The sequence below is a fragment of the Phasianus colchicus genome, chromosome 7 (assembly GCF_987193195.1).
Source record: "Phasianus colchicus chromosome 7, bPhaCol1.hap1.1, whole genome shotgun sequence".
Lineage (NCBI taxonomy): Eukaryota > Metazoa > Chordata > Aves > Galliformes > Phasianidae > Phasianus > Phasianus colchicus.
The window spans coordinates 17,623,546-17,649,387 of NC_143442.1; the positions used below are offsets into that span (position 1 = coordinate 17,623,546).

A 25,842-nucleotide genomic window follows, 5' to 3' on the forward strand; every position below is an offset into this window, starting at 1 on the left:
GAATTGAGTTCATTAACATAATCATTGGCATGACAAATCTCAACATTTTAATAGTTCTTAATTTTTAATATTTCTTTTTAAAAGTATACGTTACATACTGATTACTGAGAACAACAAAATTATGTGCTAATAATTGTCCATTTTCTCCAAGTGGCATGCAATCCAAAATACAAACCTTTTGAAGTGATAAATAAGCAGTGTTTAGTTGTAAAGATGTCCAAAGGAACACATGCTCAAGTTCTTCGTAATTGCTTCCTTTTTGCTGTCTCTTCTTCCTCCTACATCAGAGGTAGCTTTTTATTTGGTTGATAATAAATATTTCAGAGTATAGTTCTTAAGGAGAAAAGCTGTAATAACCTTGGGAACTTTCTGCCATGCTAATGGCTGATATAAAAAATTTTACTTACAATAAGAACATCTGATTCATGAAATATCTCAATGTTTTCCAGCCTTAGTCTTTTCATTTTTTTTCTTCCTTCCTTCCTGAATCTTAGTGTCTGGGAAAAAGTTTGTTTTACAGTAAGGCTTTTCATTCGAAACAACTTTATGTAAGTGCAGCAGTAGTGTCCTCTGTGCTATCTGTCCTTTATCCTGCAAGAGTTGATTTTATTTTTCACTAAACATTTGCACGCAGACAAATTAGAACTGTGGTAAAAAAAAATGTCATCTCCCTCACTGGCTCTGAATAAACAGTAATCAGGAATGGACCCCATAGGGTCTCTCTATAGGCCTTCCTTTGCTGTACCCACAAACAAATGGGAAGGAAAACTACCCCTATGGGTTGCAGATGTGGAAGGGGATCCTCCTATCTCTTGATGCCTGTAGATCCAGAGGAAGAGTGTCATGTTTGATACGGCACAGCCTAGTACAAGAGAAATATCTAGATTAAAGAAAGCAGAAGAAACATCACCTAAGGAAACTACATTTGCAGTTCGTTTTTCCTAATATAAACAATAAATGAAAAGTACCCTTTTACAAAAATAGAGTCACTTTTATAGTAGGGAAAAAAAAAAAAAGATGCGTACTGCTCTACTGTTGTATATTCTCTGTTAGGAGAACATCCAGTATGCAGAAGGTCTCACTGCCTGGAGAACCATGTTCACTATCCTCTGTATTTATTCTCAGTTGAGAAGATGATAATCCCTCACCCAGGTTTAGCACAACTCCATTTACTTATTAAATCACTGTTATTTTTCATTGTTACACTTCAGTTTTTTTGAGTTATTTTATGAATTTTGAGAAGAATAGAACGAGGTCAAATAAATTTGTCTTACACGTAGTTCATCTCTAACTGTGCCCATTTGCATTAAGCCATGAAGACTGGATTAGCTTTTCTTTACTGGCAGAAAAAATGGTGGAAAGTACAAATTAAACCACTGTATACAACAAGGGTCAGGATAACCCATCTGCATGGGCAGATATACCCTGGGGTGAGTGAGAAGACAGAAAGGCCAATTTAGAGGAAGAGAGGTAAGAAGGTAAGAGATATACTGATAAGGACATTTTTTTTTTTTTTCTGAAGGGCAAAAGAGAACAAGATATAGGAGAAAAAAATACAGAAAATATGAAATGAAGATATCCCCAGAGCAAGGATGGGAAAGCATATGCCTGTGCACTACATGTTTGGTCATGTTAGCTCATTAAATGAATTCTGTTGCTTGAAATGTCTTAAAACCAGTATGAACTTCCTGCAAAGAAGAAATGTTGATTTGCAACAGCAGTCGTATGCGGGCAAGCATTAAAGACTCATCCAAAAGCGCAGGGTAAAAACAAGAAGTTTTTACCTTGAAGCAACGCTACCTTGTCTTTTCTTTGCATACATCAACCGCAAAGTCATTCTCAGTATCACTGAATTAACTCCCAGGCCTGTGCTCTAGTATAACATCAGTTAACAACAGACACTAAAAGCAAAAAAGAAATAGGTGTCCTTTGTATTAGCATTTTAACTTGGGGGTTTTTAATGAGATTTAGTACGTTATGGCAGCTAATTCTTCTAGACTTCTATACTTGAAACTTTTTTTAAAAGTGGTTCTTTACTTAAAAATGAAATTTAAAATTTGAATTATAGGTGAAGGTCACCCTCGCTGGGGTTCTGGGGTAAAACAGCCACCCGTTTAGGAGTTTCTGATAGGCATGCTGAGCATAAGGTTTTAGCTTCTTGAAAAGATTGCAACATTATGTGCACTGGCAGCTAGTTCTTTTAAAAAACAGAAGGCAGCATGCTATTTTTCTAAAAAAAAAACCCAAAACCAACACATTCTATTTCTAAAACAAATACCACCACATGAGCTTTCACATAATAATCCCATATAAATGATGCTTAACAACGGGGTCCTTCTTTTAATTGACTGATGTAGGCACTTCTATGGAAATATGTCTGAAGTGTAGTTTGTAAAACATGTTTTTAAAAGTGTTTGATGTAAAATAAGCGCTACACATTTAACAGCGCAAAATAGTCAAAATCTGTAGGTTACAAATTCTTTCCTGAGAGCCTCAGCCTGTAATAGTGTCTTAGTAAAGTCAATCTTTTAAGTTAAATTGCATTCTGGTGTAATAACCTTTTGCAAATAAAAATAATACAGATGTACTGGTTAATAACGAAATTGGTTAATAACATGACAGTTTATGTTATTTCGATTTTCCACCTACAGCTAGTAGTTAGAAATTTTGTAAAATATATATAAAATTACATTTTTATGTTTAAAGTGTTTTCTTTGTTTTAAAAAATATGATCTATGTCAAACCTACACTGTGTGTTCCAATGCTGGGCTTTTTGATTTCAATTTTGTTTTTTTTTTTAAAGATTCCTGTTTCTGTATATAAATATTTCCCATATAAATATAAAACTGCTTTGGAAATTGGAGCAAGTGGTAAATAATACACCACAGCATAGATTCGAAAGTTGATAGTCTTTCAGACATAATCCATTCCGGTGGGACTAAAAACTGTGGTGTAATTGTAGCCATTTGTTTAAAATTTGTACATTACATCCAACTTCACTAAATTTTGAGAAAAATAATTATGTTAAGTAATCAACATTTTCCATTACAGATTATCTTGCATACTAAAATTATGTTGATCTCAACAGTAAGGCAACATACAGAAATGAACTGCTACTTTTAAACTGTTTGAAGAAGCAAAGAAAATTTCATCTTAAAATCTGTACAGGGAAATAATTTAAAGCTTCATGAATTACACATTTCCTTAATTACTTTCTTCTCTTTCTTACATAAGTTGCAACATCAAAGATGCCAAAGGGTAATATAAGCTACAATAATATTCAACAGAACTTAATCTTGACCTTATGTTGTAATAATTTATTCAAATTAACTGTATTCTTCTGTATTTATATTTTCAGTATTTATTATGAATGATATGGAATTTGATGTATTTATTGTGGCTTATTACTGCAGTGTATATATTACAAAAATGAGCATTTTTAAGTCTTAACATTAGTTCTTTCTGTTAACTAGTGGCACTTGTATTGGCTGTATTTTTATTATATATTGTACAATATATATTGTCCATTTGTTTGCAATGAAGTAAAACAGGTTTCTACGTTATATCATGGCTGCCAGTGCATTGTGCATCTTACTTCTGCTACACAGTCACCAGACATTCCTCTCTTGCCTAGCAAAGTCAGAATTAGTACTGCACCTCCTCCCCAGGGCTGTAGAGTCTCTCTAGAAGCTCTGTGAAATTTCTAGCATTTCTCCCATACCTCACAGCCTGATAACGTAACAAGAAACTGTTTCAACTGTGGGGGTGTGTTTTGTATCTTACTTTATTTTTTAAACTTAGCATTTAAATACTAAAGGAATCCACAGAAATGGTTTGTTTGGTATTTCTGTTTGCCCTTCTGTGACACTAATACACATTGGCGAGTGGAATAAACTACATGGTTTTTCTGCAGATACCATGATGAATTTAATCATTTGGTTAGAAGTTAATGAAAGAATAATTGTGAACAGTTGTTGGGGGAAAAAAAAAAGCAACAGCTCTCTCTGGTGGTCAATTTGGAGAAATGTTAATGGCTATAACAGAATTGTAGCCTTACTAGTAAATTGCAGGACAACTGCTTTATTATTTTGAAAATTGCTGATCAGTATTGCTTCATTATGAAAATTATTAACAATACATACAGCTCTGTGCCATCTTTCTATTCTGATACTTAAAATTGTGCTCTACGTTTGTAAAAGGTAAGTTGACGGTAAGTGCAATGACAAATTGCATACAGCTAAATTATTTGTATCCACAAAAATTGATAAAGAAAAGTTGTTCTCTATATCATAGAAAAAAAAGTTCTCACAGATTTAATGTAGCATTTGGTTTAAATTTATTAGGAGCTACATGGAAGAGAAAAGCATCTGTTACCAGGCTGCTTTTGGCATTGCCACAAACTATGGTTAACAGTGCTCCAGGGCTTGCTAAGACATACCACCATAAAAAAAACCTTGGAAAACAACTTTCCAAACCAGTATTCTAATTTAAGACATCAGGATGCCATTTCAGAAACAGGAAGGCTTAACTCTAAGGTTCAGCTGTAAACTATTCTATTAATAATACTCTCACAGTTCTATACTCACATTTACGTAGATTGGCAGGTACTCCTGAGGGTATGCTGAGCTAGTGAAGTCCCAGTGCAGGTAGTAGTGCTGTGTGCAGGCAGAGTCACAAAGAATCAGAAGTCAGCAGGGCCTCTTGGTGGGAGAGCAGGAGCTACCTTGAGCCACCCGCCCTCAAAGCACATCTAGGATCTGCTTCATCCTGCCAGGAGTAAGCCTGAGTTGTCTGTGCCTGAAATCAAGCCTTCTTCAACACCTGCAGCTCCTTTCCTATAACATAGCACAGTGAGATGGAGATTAACACTAGTTTTTCTGGTCTATTTAATAGCCTACAAAGCCAGCTGATTGATGTACAAGTTTTTACATACTGCATATGTAACAGTTTTTCCATTTTCTCTCCCCGGGGGAAGAGCAAAACAGCACTACTGAAAGTATTTTAAATTAAAGCAAAGGCAGTAAATGAGCCAGAAAACTCCCTGTGAAAAACTGATTTTCAATTTGCCATTTGTATGAGGTTTCTGAAAAAACATTCTTGTTTTTCAGAACTGCTGATATTTTGTTTGGCTCTCAGAAATGTAGTGCAGCATATTTTTTAAAAAAATCAATTTAATAGCTTAGAAGAGAATAAAGTATTATGCTTTAGATGTTTCAGTGTATACAGTGACCATGAAATTTGCAGGACAAATGAAAAGACTTGCTGAAGGAACAAAACTACATGTTTTCAAAAGGCAGTAGTGGCAGGTTACTTGTTTTAAATTTCTTGGTTAATAAAAGGACTCTGGAACAAAGAGGACCTGATAGCAATGGGAATGAAGCATGAGGGAAAGCACAACTGACATTAAGCTGTTTAAGGTATAGCAATACAGCACCCCAGACTGTATTCACTACAAATTAATCATTTCCCCATTTAAAGAGTGTTCTTCATTATGCAACAATTATTTCTTGGTTTCCAATAATAAAATGGGAGTTAGCTTGCATAAGCTTTTGTTCATATGGCTTAGTTTTATATGCACGCTACTCAAAGCGCTATGCAGGCAGAACACATTTTTATTTCCACATTTGTGTGTAGCTGGTTTGAGTGCTACAAGCTGTGAATAACCAGCATTTGTGGAATAGATCCTCCACAAGGAATACTGGAAATCACCATGCAAAAATCACATCTAGTTCTATTTCTTTAGGCATTTCCCCCCAAAATATTTGAAATAGACACTGGAACTGCACATTACCTTTTAGAAACAACACTGCTTCTTCCTTCCCTTCCTTCTTGTCAAAAGCACAGGCCAATCCTATCAGTCTTTGTATTGCTCCATTTTTTTCAAGTTCCTACTCTGTCAACAACGAAGACTGCTTCTGCTTTAACTCATACAGCTCATACCTGGCAGGCCAGCAAACCCACAGAAACCAAGTTTTGTTCCACAGCCAGCAAAAACATTGCAAGTCCACACTTTAACCACAAACCTTGAATAAGTCAATAGATTGCCTTGAGCTCTTTATTTCCAGTTACCTAGACAGGGAGGTAGTAACCATGATTCACCCTGATATTCCCTGCATAACAGTGACGACTTTTTGACTAGAAATGGGAGGATGATTAAGAGGCAGCAGTGTCCAATTAAGAATTGGGAGGTTAAAACACGTTCAGGAGAAAGAAAAAGGTAGTGGCAAACCTACATTCATTCATACTGCTTGATTCTCATCCCTCCCTATATAGTTAGAAACAGTGTTTTAGTTTCAGCTGGGATGGAATTGTTTTCCTCAGAGTGTCTGATATGATGTTGTTTTGGTTCTAAAAGAAAAACATTCTTGATAACACACCAATGTTTATAGTCACTGCTAAGCAGCATTGTATAGAGCCAGGGCAGTTCTCAGTCAAGAGCCCAAGGATCTGAGAGGGAACAGAATTAGGACAGCTGACTTAAACTGGCCAAAGGGATATTCCGTATCATATGACAAGTGGAAGAAGTGTATATATATATATGTCTATGAATATATGTGTGTGTGTATATATATATACACACACACACACACACGTGTGTGTAGTGTGTGTATATATGTATATCATAATTATCATCTTTTTCCTTTTTTCTATCTTAGTAAATAGTTTTATTTTAACCCACAAGTTCTGCTTTTTTCTTTTTTTTCTTTTTAATTCTCTCTCCCATTACATGGGAAGTGGGGGGGAGTGAGCAAATGACTCCGTGGTGCTGAGCCACCTGCTGGGTTAAATCACAACAGTCTAACAACATAGTAGCAGCAGTTTGTATTGCTGCTTTTGAGTTGTGCTGAGTCACCTTACTACAGGCACAGAATTCATCTGTTTAAAGAAGGGAGACTTCAAGCTACTCTTTTTTTGACCTGATATATTTCTACCTGTTAGACTGAAAGGATCCTTTCAAAGCCCACTAAGTCCCAATGGATTTCATTTTCTCAAATTATGGGTAATCTCCCTCAATCAAGTAAGTACCCGTTGGTATCTTCCACAGTTAGTCAGCCTTATCTTCAAACAAACCAGTAGAACTGAAGTTTAAATAGAATATCAAATATCTGGGAACATAACACTTTAGGGCAGCATATTTGTTCTGAGGTCAATATCCCTAGGAAATTCTCCACTCTTAGAAAAGAAGCTTCCCTCATGCACACTGACACAATGCAGCATGAGAAATACAACAAGGAGAAAGCACAGAACATTTTCAAAAGCAACCAGCCATTTTAAGTATGATCTAATGAAGTGCAATAATGATTTTTAAATGAAGTGTCTGAAGAATAGATAAAATACATATCTAAAAAGGTGAGTTCTGTTGTGTAAGTAATAAAGTGACATTGATGTGTCACATCAGCCATCTTCTAGTTTGATCACGATACTAAATGCAGATACACGTATTTCATGTAAGTATACATACAGATCAAATTAAAGTTTTAATTGATGGCCCACAAAAAATTGTTTTTGGCACTGCCCTACGCTGTAACACAACTGTGCAAAAAAAAAAAAAAAAAAAAAATCTGCCATGCAAACCATGGATTAAAAATGAGAGAAGACAAAGGAAACTACATTAGGAATAGAAAAGAAAAAAAAGCCCAAGAAAAATGAGAATACCAAGTGAACAAGGGTACTGTCTGAAGTGTCTAGCTTTGGGAGTAATTTTTTGCAGTCACTGGCTTTAAGAATAAAGACCACTTTAGAAACATGTATCTTACTCATTAAACAACAGCTATTGCTTACCTATAGACATTTTTGTTCCTGAAACTCCTCTATCCTATGCAACAAATAGAGTTGAGAAAATACATTCCTACATTTTATTTTGCAGACAGCTGAATTGCCACCTCCTAGCTTTCTGTAGTTTGAATATAGCATTGACCTGATTCTAAACAACATTTAAATGCAATTTTCTGTCACAACACAAATCAATCAATACCTCCATCGTGTAAAACTGTATCATGAGGAATGGGGTTGGGCAGAAAAGAGAGTTGCTTTCTAGGGGAGTTTACTTTCGTTAGTTGGATCCTGGAACAGCAATGTTTACTTTTAGTCTATACGTGGAAAGCTGTACAGTTTTAAATCCTTCTATGCTGATCCGTTGCCCCCAGACAACTGAACAGCTCCCAATCTAGACAGTGATATTTCCAAAACAACTCTTCACCAATCTTTTTCAGATTTTTTTTTTTCTGCTTCTGGTTTCCTATTCTTTGATACTGCCTGATTTTTTGAAAGTTTTTTTTTCCCCCTTTAAAAAAATGGTAATCTTGTTCTAACTTTTCTGTCAACCCAAGGAGAAATTGAACATTTAAGCAGGACATGCTAAAGTTGTGCTTTCTATCTCTTATAAAATAGAAAGTCTAGCTAACATTTACATAATAATGAACAGAATCACCTACTGTAGACTCAACTTTAAAGATACATTTTTCAAAACCTTTGGAGATAATAGCTTGAAAGTGAGGATTTAATGCTAATAACACAGGAAATTGAATCCATTCACTTTTTTTTTTTTTTAAATCACAACAGTAAACTAAGACTTCATATACTGTTGTGCTTTTGGAACAACTGAAATTCACGTTTGAAGTTCCTGTTTGAAAAATTAAGGAGACGCATCAAAAAGATTATATGTTCCTTTCTTGGAATTTTTGATAACAAGTACAACCATAAATGAGATCTGTAAACAAGAAATTCAAAGAACTGGCTATGGTTCTGACAATCCAGGTACTGAATTTGAGCTCCTAGACCTCAATCTGATATTTGTATCTTTTATAGCATATAAGACTAATTCTCAAAATGTAGGAAGTAATGCTCTGAATTCTTTCAGTTTCACATACTTCTCTGTTGTAATTGAATATAATTAAAGAAAACGTATACAGCAAAATATAAAGCACAGAAAAATCAGCACCACATACCATACTTACTCAAGAAAGATGTTGATGTAGTAAGTTATACCAATGAGAGCATCTGCTTCTGACCCCTGAAGAAAGAGAGGCAAAGAAGTTTAACTTTTGAAAGATTGAAGGCCAGAGCTGAAGGACAGAGATGATGTACAATAATACATAAATGCATTATTTTATTTTTTACTAATGCTTTGTTACTACTTTTCAAAAACACGTAATTTCAAAAACATTGTAATTAATTAAAAAAAAAAATCTATGTCTCCAAACACGTTATAACAGATCTTTAATTTCTCTTATGAAATTGTATGATATCCATACACACACACACACGCTTGGAAGTGCAATGCTTAACACAGACACAATACTTGATTTCAGATCTTAACATGGAATAGAAAAAAAAATTTACTTGGTGCCTTCCACTGCTGTTTACAAGTCTGCTAATTCCTTTTGCTCAAGAAACTAGACATAGTTAAAAACAGTCATTAGTCAGCTGCTCAATAATCCCCAACTGTTTTCTGTTGTAAACCTTCAGGAGAAAAGCAATTCTTCTTGTGTTTCTTCAGACGCTGAATTCATTTTTCCGATATTCTGGAATTAAGTAAAAGCAGGCCTCCCTTCCCCCACTAGAGAACAACAACATAGCATATCCATCCATTAACCAGATCCTACAGGTAAATAAGCATTTCTCCTTAATGATATTTGTTATTTACCAGAAAAAAATCTGAAATTTATGTATTTTGTCCTATTTAATATTCCCTCCTTTATTATTAGTCTCAGCTCTGTATTTGATCTAGCAGCCAAATACTTTTTTTTTCCCCTGCAGCAACCATGATCTTTTCCTTAATCTCCCTTGCCTTATCAGTGTAGTTCTTGGAAATACTAAGTATTTTCTAAAATACTAGGCCCTTTTTGTTTCACTTTCTTACGTGCACGTTTCATTTACATCATTAAAGAGTTCATTATTCATTAAAATACAAGCTGGTTGCTATTAAACCTCCTATTCTATTCCATCTGAATACAGCAGTTCAGTGCAATTCTTTTGGGAAGCTGCAAAGCCTAAGAGCCTTTGTACTTTTGATGCTTCCCATACCTACTAAGTAACAACCCTGCTACTTTCAGATCACATTTAAGTATTACCCTCATATTTATTCTGCTGCTGCCTTACTACAAATTTATTATTTTAATTTTATAGAATTTCCCCCCCATGTCATAAAACATGTAAATTAAAGGTTACTTTAAAATCTTGCAATTGAAATCAACTAGCTAAGTCTTCTCCAAATTAGAGTACAAAGTTTATTACGACATAGTTTACCTTGTTAAAGTGTGATTTTTATGTGATCTTACATGCTTTAAGTTGGCGTGATCATTAATCTCACATTCATACCGTGAAGTAAACATTTCTAAGTGAGAATAAATCTCTGTTCCTTATAAGGACATTTTTGTACAGAGTCACTAAAGAAGGCCTGAAATAGTCACAGTCAGAAAACAGGCATGATTGGCGACTGCAATGAAGGCTAACAGAGTAGTGCTTAACAAGTGTGCATCCAGTAAAAGAACCAAAGAAATAAATATTATTAAAGTACTTAGTCAGAGGAAAGCTATTTCGGAAGTCACAGCTCTACATCATCTATTAAAGTACATTTTTGGATCCTTACAGGAATACACTATTTCATTAAAATCGCTAGCAAAACAGTTTGGAAAGCCAACTTCTCACTGTTAAAACTGAGGTCAGTCCTTCAAAAAGAGGAAACATCAAAAATAAATTTTAAAAAAATATCAATATTTAAAGTGTTTGCACAGGAAATTATGTACAAATAATATTAGAAACATGTTAAGTAAACAGTACATAAATAACTAAAAGCTGAAAAGAAAACATGTTAGTAATTTAAAAGCAGTAACAAAAATCTGAAGATGTCTAACAATGCAACCGCCATGAATTTTAAACTTCATGACATCATAAAAAACCTACAATTTTGGCTAAACGAAAGGAGATTAATATCAGAGTAGGCAGGTTTTCCATTTAAATAATTACATATAAATAACATATTTCATTGAGAACTATTTTTTTTCTACAACAAAAGGGTTGCTTTGCTAGAGGCACAACAGCACAGTATGGTAGCCTCTTTGGTTCTTTTTCAAATGAGGGAGTTTAAAAAAATAATGAGAAAAGTTTCACTTAGTGAAATAAACAAAAAAAATTACATGAAGTCAACCAATTGAGCATGAACGAACAAACGAACACACACACACACACACACACACAGCCTTTTGGCTTTCAGATGGTATACAATACTTCCTTGTAACTCTACAAAGTAAACTAGTTGTCTTCAGAAGTACTTACAATATCCAGTAAACCAATATACACATTGTCCCCAAGGTGAAAACGGACTACAGGATCTATGAGTCAATGGTTAACACACAGTCTTATCATGCAAATATTGTAAACATTTTCTTTAATTGGGACCTCAAACATTCTTTGGTGTAACAGACTCCTAGGGAATCTCTGACTACACATTTTATATCCAACTCACACAGTAAATAAAAGGAATAAAAACTTTGCATTTGAAGTCTGCATCCCTTTAAAACACAGTATACATATATGGTCTCTATTTAAAAATGGAACTGCTCTTTTAATAAAATGTTCCTGTCTATAGATATCAAATCTTAATTGTTGTGGCCAAAGATCCACTTCTGGAAGGGGTCTGATGGGTTGCAGGAAACCAAACTTGGATGCTCTCCATTTCCTGTAAGGCACATATGTAGTGCTGCACTGTACAGAGTTTGATCCTAAAGTGGGTAAGAAAGAAAAGGGGAAAAAAAAAAGTAAACACTGAAAATGCTGTTTTTCTCCATACATCATTTTCTGCAAGTTTATTGTTGTTAAAAAAAAAAAAAAGAGTAGGTGCATGCTGTGCAGAAGGGGGCTGGGAAAAGAATACTATGCAAGCGCTAACTTGTTTTGCTAGTAAAAAGAATTATTTTTAAAAATCTAAGTATTTGAATTGACTTCCAGTGCACATCCAGACATACACAATAAAACACATCAACTGTTTTTGTAAGTGACTCTTCCAGTGAAATCATCAAGTTTTGAGCAAGTAACCAAAAAGCTATAATTATCTAAATTTTCTTCCCCAAAAGGAACTTACTCCTTTTTTGGCTTCAAGTTCTGTTTTCTTGGGTTTTCCCTTTTATTAAAAACCATAAATTAACTCATCACTGATAAAACGCCCATCTTAGACTGGATGTCTAAATACCTTTTGATGCTGCCATTGCTCTTCTCCAAAGGCAAAGATTTTCTGGCCTTTGTAGCTACATTCACGAAGCTGCACAGGTCCTTTAGAAGCATGCAGACAAAGCTCCTTCTGAATGTTATGACGAATTTCATGATGTGCAGAATACTCAAAGTACTATTTAAATAATTTTTTAGAAGTTTAGTAAATAAATATCAACGAGAGTATTAAGTTATCTCTGACATTCCAATACACAAAACAATAGATTACTTTTGTTATTCAACAGTTTGAAACTACAGAATCATTTCTTTGACTTTTAGCATACACATCTTACAAGTGTTTCCAAAATTAACTGCCTTTTTTAATTCTGGTGCAATGAAATACACTGAATAGTACTTACATGGCAGAATTAGTAAATATATTTAATGCATGTACACAATGATGCAAGATTTCATTGCATTCACTCCCAGAAATCTTAACTAATACATGATACAAAGGGAAGAGTAGAAATAGTTGCATGGATAAGTTTAATTTTGTCATTTAGTAACTTTAAAAAGTTTCATTCAATTTTCATTGCTACATTTTTATATGTTCTCAGAGCAACCAAAACCCGATTTTGTTGCATGGACAGTACTGATTGCCATTAGTTAACTTTTGCTGCTCGAATTAAACATGCTAACAAAGGATTCTCTGTGAGGCTGTCATTACAAAGAAAAGCGTAATGTAAGGACATACTTTGTGGTTATTTTACTGTTACTTCCTGACAGAAGATTACTTTCAAGTCTCAGGTATCCTTGGCTATAGTTCAGGTCTAAACAGGCATTTAATTCTAACAGTTACAGACACAGCAGTCCTTTTACACCTCACATCCTGAACATCCTGGTCTCTTTCTTTAACCAGCAGGCTTCCTATCACTATGTCTGATGACAACTGTTTCTTGGTTCCGTGTCAGCCTTTGCCATATCTGTCCTTTGACAGCCCATGCTCAGTTAGCACCCTGTTGCTTTCAACTGTCTGTCCAATTAGCCAGCTTCCATCCTCCCTCCTTGCCTTGGGAATCAATGGGAGCAACACTGAGAAACAGACACCTCACTCCTAAGTTCCTACGCCCAGCATCACTGCCTGAAACAGGTACTGATAGGTACCTGCTTGGCCATTTAGCTCCCAAACATAACAGTCTACTCTAATCTGTTCATCTAAGTAAAGCTCTTTTATTTTATCTTTGAATCTTAGGGGCTCTCTTTGAGCCCTGAAAATAGGACTTGGAAACTTGCTTTAGGAATTAATTTATTTTAGACATTGAGATGTACATGTTATCACCTCTAGAATATGTTACAAATGAAAATAAAGTTACACAACTTTTGTACAACTCTGAAAACTAGGTTCTCTCTTCCACTCCCCTCTCCTACCTCAAACATAGGTGGAAAGGAGAGGAGGTAGCATAAAAAACTAAAGCCTGCACTGCTAAAGTCTGGTAAAGACTGAAGAGAGAATTGTAATATGAAGGATTAAGTAAGCAAATACCCACATCTCTTGTGTATTACTAGCACAACCTAAATTAAAAGAATAAAAGCTGCTACAGCATGGCAAAAGGAAAAATAAAGAACAAACTTAAAAAGACAGTTTCAGTACAATTCAAGGTAAGTTAGAGAGAAGTGACAACAGAAGCATACAGCAGATCTTTTAATATAACATCTTGATATAGTATTAATACAGTATTAATGACTGTGACAATTTGAAAAGGAGAATATAATACCAGAACAGAATAAAAAAAAGTTCAGTAAGTTAGTTCTGTAAAAAGCTAACATAACAGGGTAGTGATTAAACTAGACAGTATTCCTTCTGCCACTAATATTGATTAGGAAAGCATCAACTGACTAGGGTCAAGTGTCTGAGTTTCCACAGTGCCATAAATGGGTGGCTTTTACAAGTCAAGTTCATTCCCCAAATAACTATAAAATAGCACCACACACTTCTAGGGGAGGGAGATGCTACTTTTTAAATATTATAGTGCCTGAAGAAATCAGTACCGGACATCAATAAATGTCTGCAAGTCATACTGCAGGAAAAACAGGAGATCATTGCTCCCCCAAGAGCTAAGCAACAAAGAAAGCTCCTCTTGGACAAATTTAGTCACGTAGTTTACTTGCACAAGCCAGTATAGAGTAGATCACTTTGACCTCACACTACGAGGCTGCAAGCATGACAGGAAAGATGGCTCAGGCCGGCCACTTGGTCTTCCACCACTGGCCAGATTCCCATCTTCCTTGACAGTGTGAGTCCTGCTGATAGAGACAGAAGCAATAGGAGGAAGCATAAGGAAAAGAAGAGTTAAGAAGAAAACACAAGAAAATAGTAAAGGTAGGCTGAGAAGATTTTGCACAGAAACAGGAGACCATGTGAAGTAGTGCAATTATGTAAAAAATCTGAATGTGTATGTTGAACGTAGGATGTTAGATGTGGGACACAACATGAAGAGCAGTGAAAAAAATCTGCCTTGAACAAATTACACACATATATTTACATATGAATTCTTAAAAAAACTATATTAAAAAAAATGTAAATCTTGCATGCTAAATATGAGTCCATTCCACTACACCAAGTTAAAAGCTTTACTATGGTAAACAGTTGATCATAAAACCCAGATATTTTACCTGATTTCCTCCAAGTCCATGACAAGAATACATAATCAATGGTTTGCCACCATGGTTGTTTTCACCAACATCCAGACACATGTGGTTACCTACATTTTTTAGCTAAAGAAAATTTGTTATCAGCAAAAAAGAAATACAAAAGCTCAGTGAGGATGAGAAAAAAATAAACTGCCTCACTTGTGTAGAAGCCTAACCTTTATATTAACAATTAAAACTGTTAATTCATTTTTGCTTCTACTATGCTCCAATTTTAAAATCTTGTTCCCACAGAAGTATTTTTTTCTTCCTAAAAGTCTATTAACTAACTACAGACAGTTGTCTACAGCCATGCACTATCAATTACTCAACTACCATTCTCCATAGTTACTCTACTGTAATCTGATTATTCAGATTACAATTTGAAAACATACACACAAAATATTCAAAACTAGAGAAAGGGGAAGTTTTATTTGTAAATACATGCTAGATATTCAGAATTGTTTAATACTTTGTTGGCTTTAGCGTTATGAAGTCTAAGAGGTTAATTGACAGAGGATATGTAATGAAATTTAAAATAAATAATTTACATCATAAACCTAATTCAGAGTAGTATACAATTGCCAGAGTACAGCCTTCCTTGTTAACATGAATTAAAAATTCTCTCAGACTTTTCATTATATAAAGCTAAATTTATTTTGACAATTCAGGAAAACTCACCACCTGTTTAGAACTTGTGTAGTACTTCTGTGGCAGTCACTATTAAGTCATGGGCAGAATGCTGACTATATTATCAGGCTTCAAAATCCCTTTAAGCAAAGCTACTTTTGCTTAAGAAGAGTGTTTTCTTAAGTTTCATAATAACATCAGTAGAGCAATAAAATACTCAAATAGCAAGATATGCAAGAGAGACTCTTTATCAACAGTACTGATAGAAAACTCCACAGCAATTAACAATAGCTAAAATGTAAACACTATGGCTAAAGTAGTATAAGGGATTAGCTAATTTCTTAAATTCTAGAATGCTAGAGAAAAGAATTAAAATTAAACTCACATATCCAGAAAACAAAGGATTTAGGTCTGGAACATATACTTCTGGATAAACATTATTCAGATACCAGGTAAAATTCTTACACTGCAAACGCTGCCTTAAGTCGAGTCGTTTTGAGATGTCTCCAAATGTTTTCTGTTGCAGGAAGAGGAATTTATTGATATTATTATTATTATTGTACATATAGATCTATAATATTCTGTTCTGTAGCATCAGAAAAGTAGATCTTTTTTAAAAAGTACTGTGCTACTACAGTTACTGCAACTTGTTTTTCATAACACCACTGACATCCTGCCTGCAGCATCTCAGAGCACAAGAAAGAAAAAAACACTGTGACATGCAAATCATAGAAGTACGCATAGTTCATAGAGTGCTTTAACAGTGCTATAAAGTGGCAACGTAAAAATGACTGAAGACCATACTGACCACAGCCATAAAGCTAACCAGTGAATATATCTCACTAAAGAGAGTGCTTGAGTGGATTAGTTCAATAACTAGCATAATAGTCAGTATAACACAGTATGTCCCACATAAAATCCAGTTGTGTTTTTCTGCTAAGCTTGCTTGGGAAATCTAATGCTATTACTGCTACAATATTCATATAAAGGGATAAAAAACATCTTCTAAGAGAAAAGTGTAAGTTCCAGCTGGTAAACTACCAAAGTTCCAGACCACTTACAAAAACAACCTTCCCCACCAAAGCCTAAATTTGAGTTTCTAAATTGTCAGAAATAGGATTGATATCTTTTTTTTTTTTTTTTTTTTTTGAAAGGGAAGGTTATAAGATTAATTAAACTGAACTATGTATTTTCACTAAAATGTCTACACTTCAAACGTACTTTGTCAATAAATAACTTTTTGCTCACCAAAATTTTCAATGCAGCAAGTGTGATTTCTAAAACCACCACCATCACCACCTACTTGTTTCACAATTTTTGCTGCCTCTGTGTTTCTTCGGTAAAAAATTTCTTTATATTCATCCATCCAGACTTCTGCGAGGCGGACTTGATTACGTGTGATTACTTGAGTACCTTTTGGGAAAGTATGGGGACTCTTGCTGCGAAAGACATGGCCAACAACAGAGCAAGGCATGATCTCCAACTGTCCACCACATTGCCATACCTAATAATAACATTTTTTGTATAAGTGCAATGAAGTTATGATTAAGGAGATGGAAGAAAAAAAAAAAGTCAGCAACACTACTGTTCTTTTAAATAGAACAAAACAACACTACCAGCAAGAGAGTATATATCAGGAGCACTGTAGGTGAAATTATCAGGTAAACCCTGATAATGGTTAACTTAAGCAAACTTAAGCAAACCCTGATAATGTACATTTCAGCTATCAACATTAATGACATTAAAAAAAAAAATCACTTTAGTGAGCAAGTTTGTAGCTTATTCCATAGGTTATTAGTAATTAATTTGCCATGTCCTAGATGGCTGATTAAACAGAGTAGTCAAGATACAACACTAATTTGTCCTCAAAAATCATGTAGACAGTTGGTGTAGAAACTGTGGTGTAGTGCAGTATTAAGTAGGTAGCTAAACTTACTCTGAAAGACATTTCTATATTTTCACCTCCCCATATTTCCATTTCATCATCATAGCTTCCAATGTGTTCAAAATACTTTTTTGATATTGAAAAGAGACCTCCAGCAAAAGTAGGTGTTCTGCAAAAAGAGAAAATTACTGTGGAAAAGAAGACTCAAACTTTCAGGTATTATTATCAAAATATAGATATAAAAACTCAGTATTACTGTTCTAGAATGTTTCTTAGCATTTGTCAGTGCTTCACTCCATTAAAATATTTTCCTGACACAGGCAATTAAATCTGCCCACATTGTGTCTCATTTCACAATTTTATTGTCACTCATTAACAAACGGATTATCAGACAGTATCAGTAAAAATAACATATTTTCCCTGTATGGAGGGAAAGTTACTACTCCTTTAGACCAGTAACATGTCTGAGAGCAAAGAATGCATTATATTGTGTGTTTTAAAATTCATAACCTGGATCCCTACAGAAAACATTACATAAAACATCTAAGATGCTAAGACTTGTGACTATACTCAATGTGAGTATCATTTACAAACAGCTTTTCACTACAAAACAAACAAACAAACAAACAAACAAACAAAAAATGAAGGATATTATTCAAGTTACATTTACCTGATCGGATAGGTTTCATCTTTTCGTCTTTTATTTTCATATTTAGGAAGAGACTCCCATCCAAATGACAAACTCCAGTCAAAATTTCCTCTATTGTGGTTATGCCCATAAGGAGATGGCTTACTAAATTCAAAAGTATTGAGATCTATAGAAGCAATATCAGGGCTTACAACAGCAACAGAGTTCTCAGCTATTCTTGCCAACAATGGTTCTAACCAGCCATAAAAGCATTCACCTATAGAAAAAATGGGAACAAGTACTGAATTTTCAGTTTGACTATATGATAGTATAATGGGAATAATTTAACATGACTATAGCAAGCCAATACAGTTTGTAAATAGCACTTTCAATGACATAAAATAGCAGTAGAAGAGCTAATACTTCATGTTCATAACTCGTAAAAAATCTGTAGCATTAAATCAAAGACAACATTCACTTACAGTGAGCATCCAGAAAGGTGAGGGTCTCTCCTGTTGCTACTGAAGCTCCCAGCAACCGTGCAGTGATTAGACCTTTCCTTTCCTTTTGACGGACAACTTTAACAATCTGAAATTGCTTCACGTATTCATCGAGTTTATCATGCAAGTATTCTAGAAAGAGAAATTGTTTTTAGGATATTGAGTATGTATAACATGGCCTAAAATTTCACTTTACTAAACTAACAGGACGAACAATTCATTCTAATTCCAGCAGTGACCTGAACATTAAAGCAGTGAACAAGTTCTGACTGTTGAATGTAATTTTTAGGGGCTGAGTTTTGTTGAGGATGAGAATGAAGGAAGAGGTAACAGGCAGACAACAGGGCTTGGAGAACTGAAAATTTAATTTTAAAAGACAAAGGACACTTGCTGGAACAACTGTTCTGCTGAATCAACAGCTTGACTATCAACTCAAAATCCGGTTTCACAAATACATCATGCAAATGCATCACATACCTACTCAACAGTATATTTTACTCCAGGTTTTCAGAGGCTACAATATTTACTCTTGACAGAAGCTATATAAAACAAAAACAACCACACACCACCACCACCACAAAACCCCACAATTTAAACATGAAAAATTTGGGAAAGAATCTCACATCCTTCATAAAACATCACACTTTGCCACCCTCTGCCTACCCTTTGTATTAAGCTGTACAACTAAACTTCACATGCAGGTGCATCTAAATGTAGTCTTGACAATAAGTGTAAATATATTGATATGAGCATGTATGCACAGACACGCTCATCTAAAGCAAAGTTTTTGAACTTGTATTTGTGATTACACTCAGTATATATTCAATTATTTTTTACACTCATGTTAAGTACAGAAGATTATTTTTCTGTTAATTTGATTTTCTAGGAAAGAAGTTTACCTTCATATTAGTGAAATTTCTTTGCAATCACAATGATAAAATGATAAAAGCATAGGCCAATTTACCCTTGGATACTTTGTTGTACTAACGGCAGTTCATCTAAAGCAAACATCACAGAGCTACTTGTCATGCAACCACTCATTCAAATTCTAGTGCTCCTTAAATTGCATAATTAAAGAATATCCTGAGTTGGAAGGAACTCACAAGGATCATCAAGTCCAACCCCTGGTTCCACAAAGGACTACCCAAACCCTACACCTGAAAGCGGTGTCCAAATGGTCCCTGAGCTCCAGCAGCTCAGGCTGTGCCCACCACCCTCTGGCATAGAACCTTTCTGTCATATCCAGCATGACCCTCCCTAAATGCAGCTCCGTACCATTCCCTCAGGCCCTGTCACTGCCAATACTGATCACAGCTCAGCACTGCTCCTTCGCTCCCCTGTGAGAAGCTGCAGGCCACCATGAGGTCTCCCCTCTGCTCTGGGCTGAACAAACCCAGGAATCTCAGTCATCAGTGTAGCCCTCCTTCACGTGCTAATACTTTTATGTCCTTCTTATGTTGAGGCACTCCAAACTGCACTCAGTGCTCGAGGTGAGGCCACAACAGACAGAGCAGAACAGGACAACCCCTTCCCTCGCCCGGTGCCAGCGCTGGCCCTGACACAGCCCCAGGTGTGGTTGGCCCCTCCAGCTGCCAGGGCACACTGCTGACTCAGATGCAACTTGCTGTTAACCAGATTCCCCAGATCCGTTCCCACAGACCTACTGTCCAGCCCCTCATCTCGCAGTCTGTACATAGAACCAGGGCCTCCCCCATTCCAGGAGCAGCATCCAGCACTTGCTCTTCCTTCTTCCTCATACAAATGGTGAGCACTGTGAAATTTGTCAAGACCTTGGTGCAAGGCCTCTCTACTCCCAAAGAGTCAACACTCCTCCCAATTTAACATCATCCACAGATTTACTTCCAGATCTTTACTGGAATAATTGATGAAAGCATTAAAGAGTACTGACTCAAAAATATAGTCCTGTAGAATCCCACTAGTGGCAACTAGGGCAATTCTCAGGCTATAGTCTCCCCTTTCCCGATACAGCCATGTTTTGATTGTCATGAGACATTCTCAGGGTCACACCACCATGGCTTTCTAATGTCACAAGCCTCTTCCCTGCCAACCGCTATAAATATGGGGACTCTGCCAACAGAAAACCAGCTATCAACAGACGTGGGTCTTGTTGAGCTTCTTCTGACACAATGGACAATTTAGATAGAATCCTCCTTCCCACTTCTATGTAGGAGGATGGAGTCTCCTCCACCAAAGAAGCTTAGACTTCAAGGGAGCAGCAATGAACCCGAGCCAATGGATGTGGATCCACCCAAAGGTGATGTTGAGCCCATGGAGATAGATCTATCTTCAGAAGAAGAATCAATGGAAGTGGATCCACCTCCATCAGGGCAAGGCAAGTTCTATAACATTATGCTTGCTTGGAGACAATACCTTGTTCATTGCCAGCACACCAGGAGCCCTCAATTTCCATCTTGGTGCTGAAATGTCACCATCCACCAGAGAGCCCCAGCATCAGATGCTGCTCCCTATCACCCTTTCTATCCTGTCTCCCATTCTCATCTTTGCCAAGGCCTCTCACCTCTTCATTCCCAAGTTCTGAGGAAAAGGGAAGGACCAGGACTGGAATCCACTGAGCAGCTGCACTGAGACAACAAGAGTCCAATAGATGGCCCTGAGCTCCCTGCAGCCTCCACTTGAGCCCTAAGGCAGAGGGCAGGACTGGGACTGGTGTCCAGGCAAGCCCTGAGAATGAGGGTAGGACTGGGACTGGTGCCCTGTTAGCTGTACTGACACAACAGGAAGAGTCCAGCTGATGGCATCAAGCTCCCTGCAGCCATCCAGGTGGCATTAGAGAAGCTCCAGAGGCAGCTGATCCTTTGAAAAAGCAGAGAACCTAGGTTTGGGTTGAAAAAAGGGCTGATGGACAGCATGAAACCTCATTCCAGTTGCTTCATTAGGACTTTTCTTCAAGATTGGACAGTAAGCAATTTAAAAGGACAATACAAAATAATAATAAATTATTAAAAAAAGCAAAACCAGTAAATGCCTCCATTTTTGGCACTATAGGGACTGCACTGGGAGTCCTGTGACCCCTCATGCTCTCCCCAGTGCCCAACAAATTTGCCCTATGCGGTGACAGCCCAGCTCAGGCCTCAGGCACACACAGCAGCCCGGGACAGGCTGAGGGCTCAGCCTTTGCCCAGTGTTGGGCACAGAAGGCTGTGGGGGTTATAGAGCAGCAGAGGTGCCTCCACTCTCACTGCAGGGCAGCACTGAAGGATGGGAGAAGCCTCAGCAGCCCCCGGCACCTGGTAGTTGGGGCAGGGATGGTGGTTGGCATGGTTGGCACAGAGGGTGCTGTCTGCTGTACCAAAAGACAGCTTCAATCACTGACAAGGAACTCCATCATGGCCTTCTGCCCAGCACAGAGCTGTGACCTCCACATTCCCAGTGGCCTCTGCAGCCACAGGAACCAACATGGCCACCCAGACGGAGCTCCTAGCCCACGTGTGGCTGCAGTTACTGCACCCACCGCTGCCTCCTGCATCTGCCAGTCCAGACCTCTGAGCTCTCCAAGGACAGGCGATGTTGAAGCAGATGTTTACTCAACACTTCCTAAACTGCCTCCCCCACCCCCAAATTTGTTTGCAAAACAGCAGTGTGGGGGAATACCAAAGAGAGACATTTTCACACCTAGTTCTTAAAGGCTTTCTTTTTGATCTCTCGCAATTTTTTCACCTCTCACAGCAAATTTAAAGAAAGCAATCCCAGATTTCCTTCTCCAAGCTAGAAACAGCTGGTGGGTGCCAAATTATGAAGAGTATTGTCGCGTTAAATCTTTATTAAGAGCTATGACCCAAACAAGAGCATCTTCAGACAAACACAGCAGAGGTCCAAGCCACCCAAGCCTGATACCACATTTACCACTAAGCTTTTCAAAGGTGTCAAATTCCTTGACATAATCAAAAATAGGTTTTAAAAACTTCTCAGAAGAGAATTTCACACTTGACAATTCTTGCAAAGAAAAAGTGAGGGAGAAATATTTTGTATTTTAAAGGAAAACAAAAGAAACAAAAGTACTTGGAACACCATAACGTATTTAGTATGGTCGTAAGGAGATGATAGCCTCTTTTATCCCATTCTATATATAATCCTAACACACTTTCAATTAAATAAAGAATACGTTCAATGAAAAATGGAAAGACTTCCTACCGTCAACACTGGCATCATCCACCAAAATAATTTCCTTTAGCAGTATGGCAGGAGAAGTGTACATCACGCTGTGAACAGTTCTGAGCAGAGTAGACCATGCTTCATTATGAAAAACTATTATAACACTTGTGGTTGGCAATGGCGGGCAACGCTTGAACTTTTGTTCAATGCATCTACAGATTAGAAATTATCAGATGTTAGAAAATGGACAAAAAGTTTTGATTCAAGCTCTTAAGAGAAATCCTACTCTTCTCAATATGAAACTGTATAAATATGGACATTAAATCTTTCAGCTTCTCCAATTTCTGTCCAAGTTTTGGAGCACAAACATAGCACAAAAACAACTGGAAAAGCTGTAAGAAGTATTTTGTAAACATCTGGCAAATAAGAATTCCACCTGAACAACTGGCTCAGCTCTAGTACTCTCACACAACATTTGAGTATATTGCATAGAGCACCCAGGTCTTATTCAGACAAAACTACATTTTTCTATTAAAAGCAGCAGACACTGAGCTGAAAAGTCAGAACATTACTATTGAAATCCAAAAACATGAGAAAGTATTTACTTGAAGCAATTGAAGAAATGCAGTTTGAAATAGAAAAATAGAACAAATCAAATTCAGAACTTGATTTTTTCTTAGAAACACTACATAATGCTTAGAGCAATATAACACATTCAAGTGAAACAAATTTAAACATCCAGGTTTTCAAGACTGATGTATTCTGGACAGAACTTTAAACCCAACTGTGAGTCAAGCTAACCAGACAATGTTTCTGTATTCATAAATTGCACACTTACTGTTTATTGCCTGCCAACTCTAGAGGCTGGAATACTTCCCAAGGCAATTATCACATCTATTGCCAAAGCCCTCACAAAACATACAAGCCAAGTCTCACCAGTTACACTACCATAAAGATTATTGTGATCTGCAGCACACATAATGTGCTGGCCACCCTACCAGCACCAGCTCAGTAAGGACTGTCACTTCTGACATCAAGAGATGAGAATACTGAAGGAGATTTCTCAGAACCAAAATCCACTCTAACCATAAAGTCCTACTGTTTTGTTAACAAAATCATAATATGCCAGTGGTTTTATTAACACTTAATATTTTGTTTAAAAAAGAATAGGGAATGGATTTTAAAACAGAAATAAGTTTAAACCATATTTTCAGTTTTCTCCTAAGAAAAATGTAGCAGCTTTCAGAAAGTCACTGAGAAAACGTAGCAGAAAACCTTATTTAAATATGTTTAACATGAATGTGAGCCTTTCTAAATATTCTTGGCTTTTGCACTCTGGAACATTATGTACTGTAAATGACCATGTATCACCCAGACATTTCCCTTTCCAAGCGATAATCTAATGCTAAACTCAAATCACAGCCTCCACATTTCTGTCAAATTATTCAACTATCAGGACAAACACATTTCCACGTACTCAGGAGGTCGAGTGTCCGGTCCAAGATCCCGATGTAACGAAATCCTATCACTTGCAAATGCATTGAAACAGTGTTTTTCTTCTCCACGCTCTTTTTCTTTCTGCTCTTCTGGATTTAGATTGATGGTTTTAAATGCTTTACCAGAAGCTCCAGGAGCGTTAGGATCTTGAAGGGGTCGATCTAGAAAGGGTTTTAGTTCCATCGTAGTGTAGTGTCCTGGCAAACAGTGTCTCTCTCCAGGAACCTTAGTTTGCCTTACAGGTGCTTTTATCTGCATTTTTGGCTTTGCACCATTGATATTGTTCATAGCATTTAGCACAAGACCTAATACATGACTTTTCTTTCTGACAACTGGCTCAATCCCTCCTTCATCTCTAAAATCTTGGACACCAACTTCTCGTTGCAGTAAAAATAAAAATACTATAAAGACTAACACAATAATGCTAAATTTCCAAAGTTTCCAGTGAAAAAATAATTTCTTGAATAGTTTAGGCATTATTTTCAAAGCCATTCTAGTTCTAAAAGTTTATCGCAAAACAAAAGCTTCCCTGAATGATGTTCTTCAATACTATTTTACAGCATATCTTGAAAACATAATACCTGTAAATTAAAACAAAAAGTAATACGTTAGACAAACAGTAAATACAACAATGTAGAGCTACAAGAAATTAATGGGCAGGAATTAATTCAAACCCCCAAGCATCAAATATCATGTGCCCATGAATTAAATATAGGATTCACCTATATGTAAAATACCCGAGATGCACTTCCCCCCTCCTTTTTTTTTTTTTTTTTTTTATCAACATACTTCAAACTGAAGAATCAGAAAGCAGGCATTCCAGTAAGAATAAAATATTATTTCTGTATAAAGGCAGTACTTCACATTAATTTTCTTCCAAATCTTGAAAATTAAGGAATTCCGAGGGAATTTTAGTTCAGTGGTGGGATAGAAGGAAAATAGATGCAACCAATATGACAAGTTCTAGGTAGAAAGACCAGCATGAAAAGTGAACTATAAAGATGGAAAGGATTCCTCATAGAGATTTAAAATTTCCAATATTTTAAAACCGATTTCCATTTCAAGGTCAGACTCAAGGGACCAGATTGTCAAGGGAGAAATTGTTAAGATTAATTTAGTTATCTATTATACATGTTAAATGCAGACTTAATACAGGTAATGGGCAGTAGGATAATTTAGGTTGTATCTATATATCTTTTGTACAGTGTTCTCTGGCATGTCCTGCTGCAACTCATCAAAAGAATACGTTAAAGAGTTCCCCTCTTTCACCTCCTAATTTTTATTTATTTATTTTATATATTTATTTTTACAGACGAGGCAATTACTCAGTAGCTTTCAAAGACGAGGAACTATGAAAAATAGTTGAGGACCAGCATCCAAGTGATCGGAATTAAATTCTCTCTTTAAAAGTGGCTGTTTATAAGAAGGGGAGAAAAAGCAACATCCTGAATTCAAAGCAAGGCTTTATTTTTGTACATGTTGCATCTAAGTGAACTGAGAAAAGAACTAAGCTGCAGCCAGGTAGAAGCCATACTTAATTTCTTGCTAACCACTGACCAAAGAATTGAATAAATAAATAAATAAATAAATAGGAAAAACAACAACAAAAAAGGTGCAATAATATATACACACAAAGTTATAGAACTTGTAGAAAATTTTTTTTAAAAGTCACTTGATTTCCCTCAAGAATTTGTAGGGTCAGGTATCCAATTGTTTATATTATAGTTTATTTT

The 25,842-nt window shown here is 36.2% G+C and overlaps 1 protein-coding gene and 1 pseudogene across 18 annotated transcripts in view; one reads left to right on the forward strand and one right to left on the reverse strand.

Annotated features, from left to right (window-relative positions):
• GALNT3 (polypeptide N-acetylgalactosaminyltransferase 3) overlaps positions 1 to 24,601 on the reverse strand; it is a 36,436-nt gene extending 11,835 nt beyond the window's left edge. For 6 of the 18 annotated variants that reach the window (XR_016468246.1, XR_016468240.1, XR_016468239.1 and 3 more), the window contains exons 1-13: positions 24,090 to 24,601; positions 22,652 to 22,824; positions 18,461 to 18,610; positions 18,021 to 18,255; positions 17,402 to 17,519; positions 16,769 to 16,969; positions 15,851 to 15,982; positions 14,821 to 14,922; positions 12,191 to 12,343; positions 8,958 to 9,013; positions 4,587 to 4,835; positions 1,785 to 1,901; positions 176 to 862 (exon numbers count right to left, since the gene is read on the reverse strand). Coding sequence is in view for 4 of the 18 variants with exons in the window: in XM_090143910.1 (XP_090000036.1) it covers positions 11,601 to 11,723; positions 12,191 to 12,343; positions 14,821 to 14,922; positions 15,851 to 15,982; positions 16,769 to 16,969; positions 17,402 to 17,519; positions 18,021 to 18,255; positions 18,461 to 18,610; positions 22,652 to 22,824; positions 24,090 to 24,601 (1,899 nt within the window). In the remaining 14 variants the exon portion in view is untranslated. The other 12 variants (XR_016468243.1, XR_016468241.1, XR_016468249.1 and 9 more) reach the window with 12 other exon arrangements.
• LOC149917244 (uncharacterized) lies at positions 20,324 to 21,318 on the forward strand (annotated as a pseudogene).
• Positions 24,602 to 25,842: the final 1,241 nt, after the last annotated feature.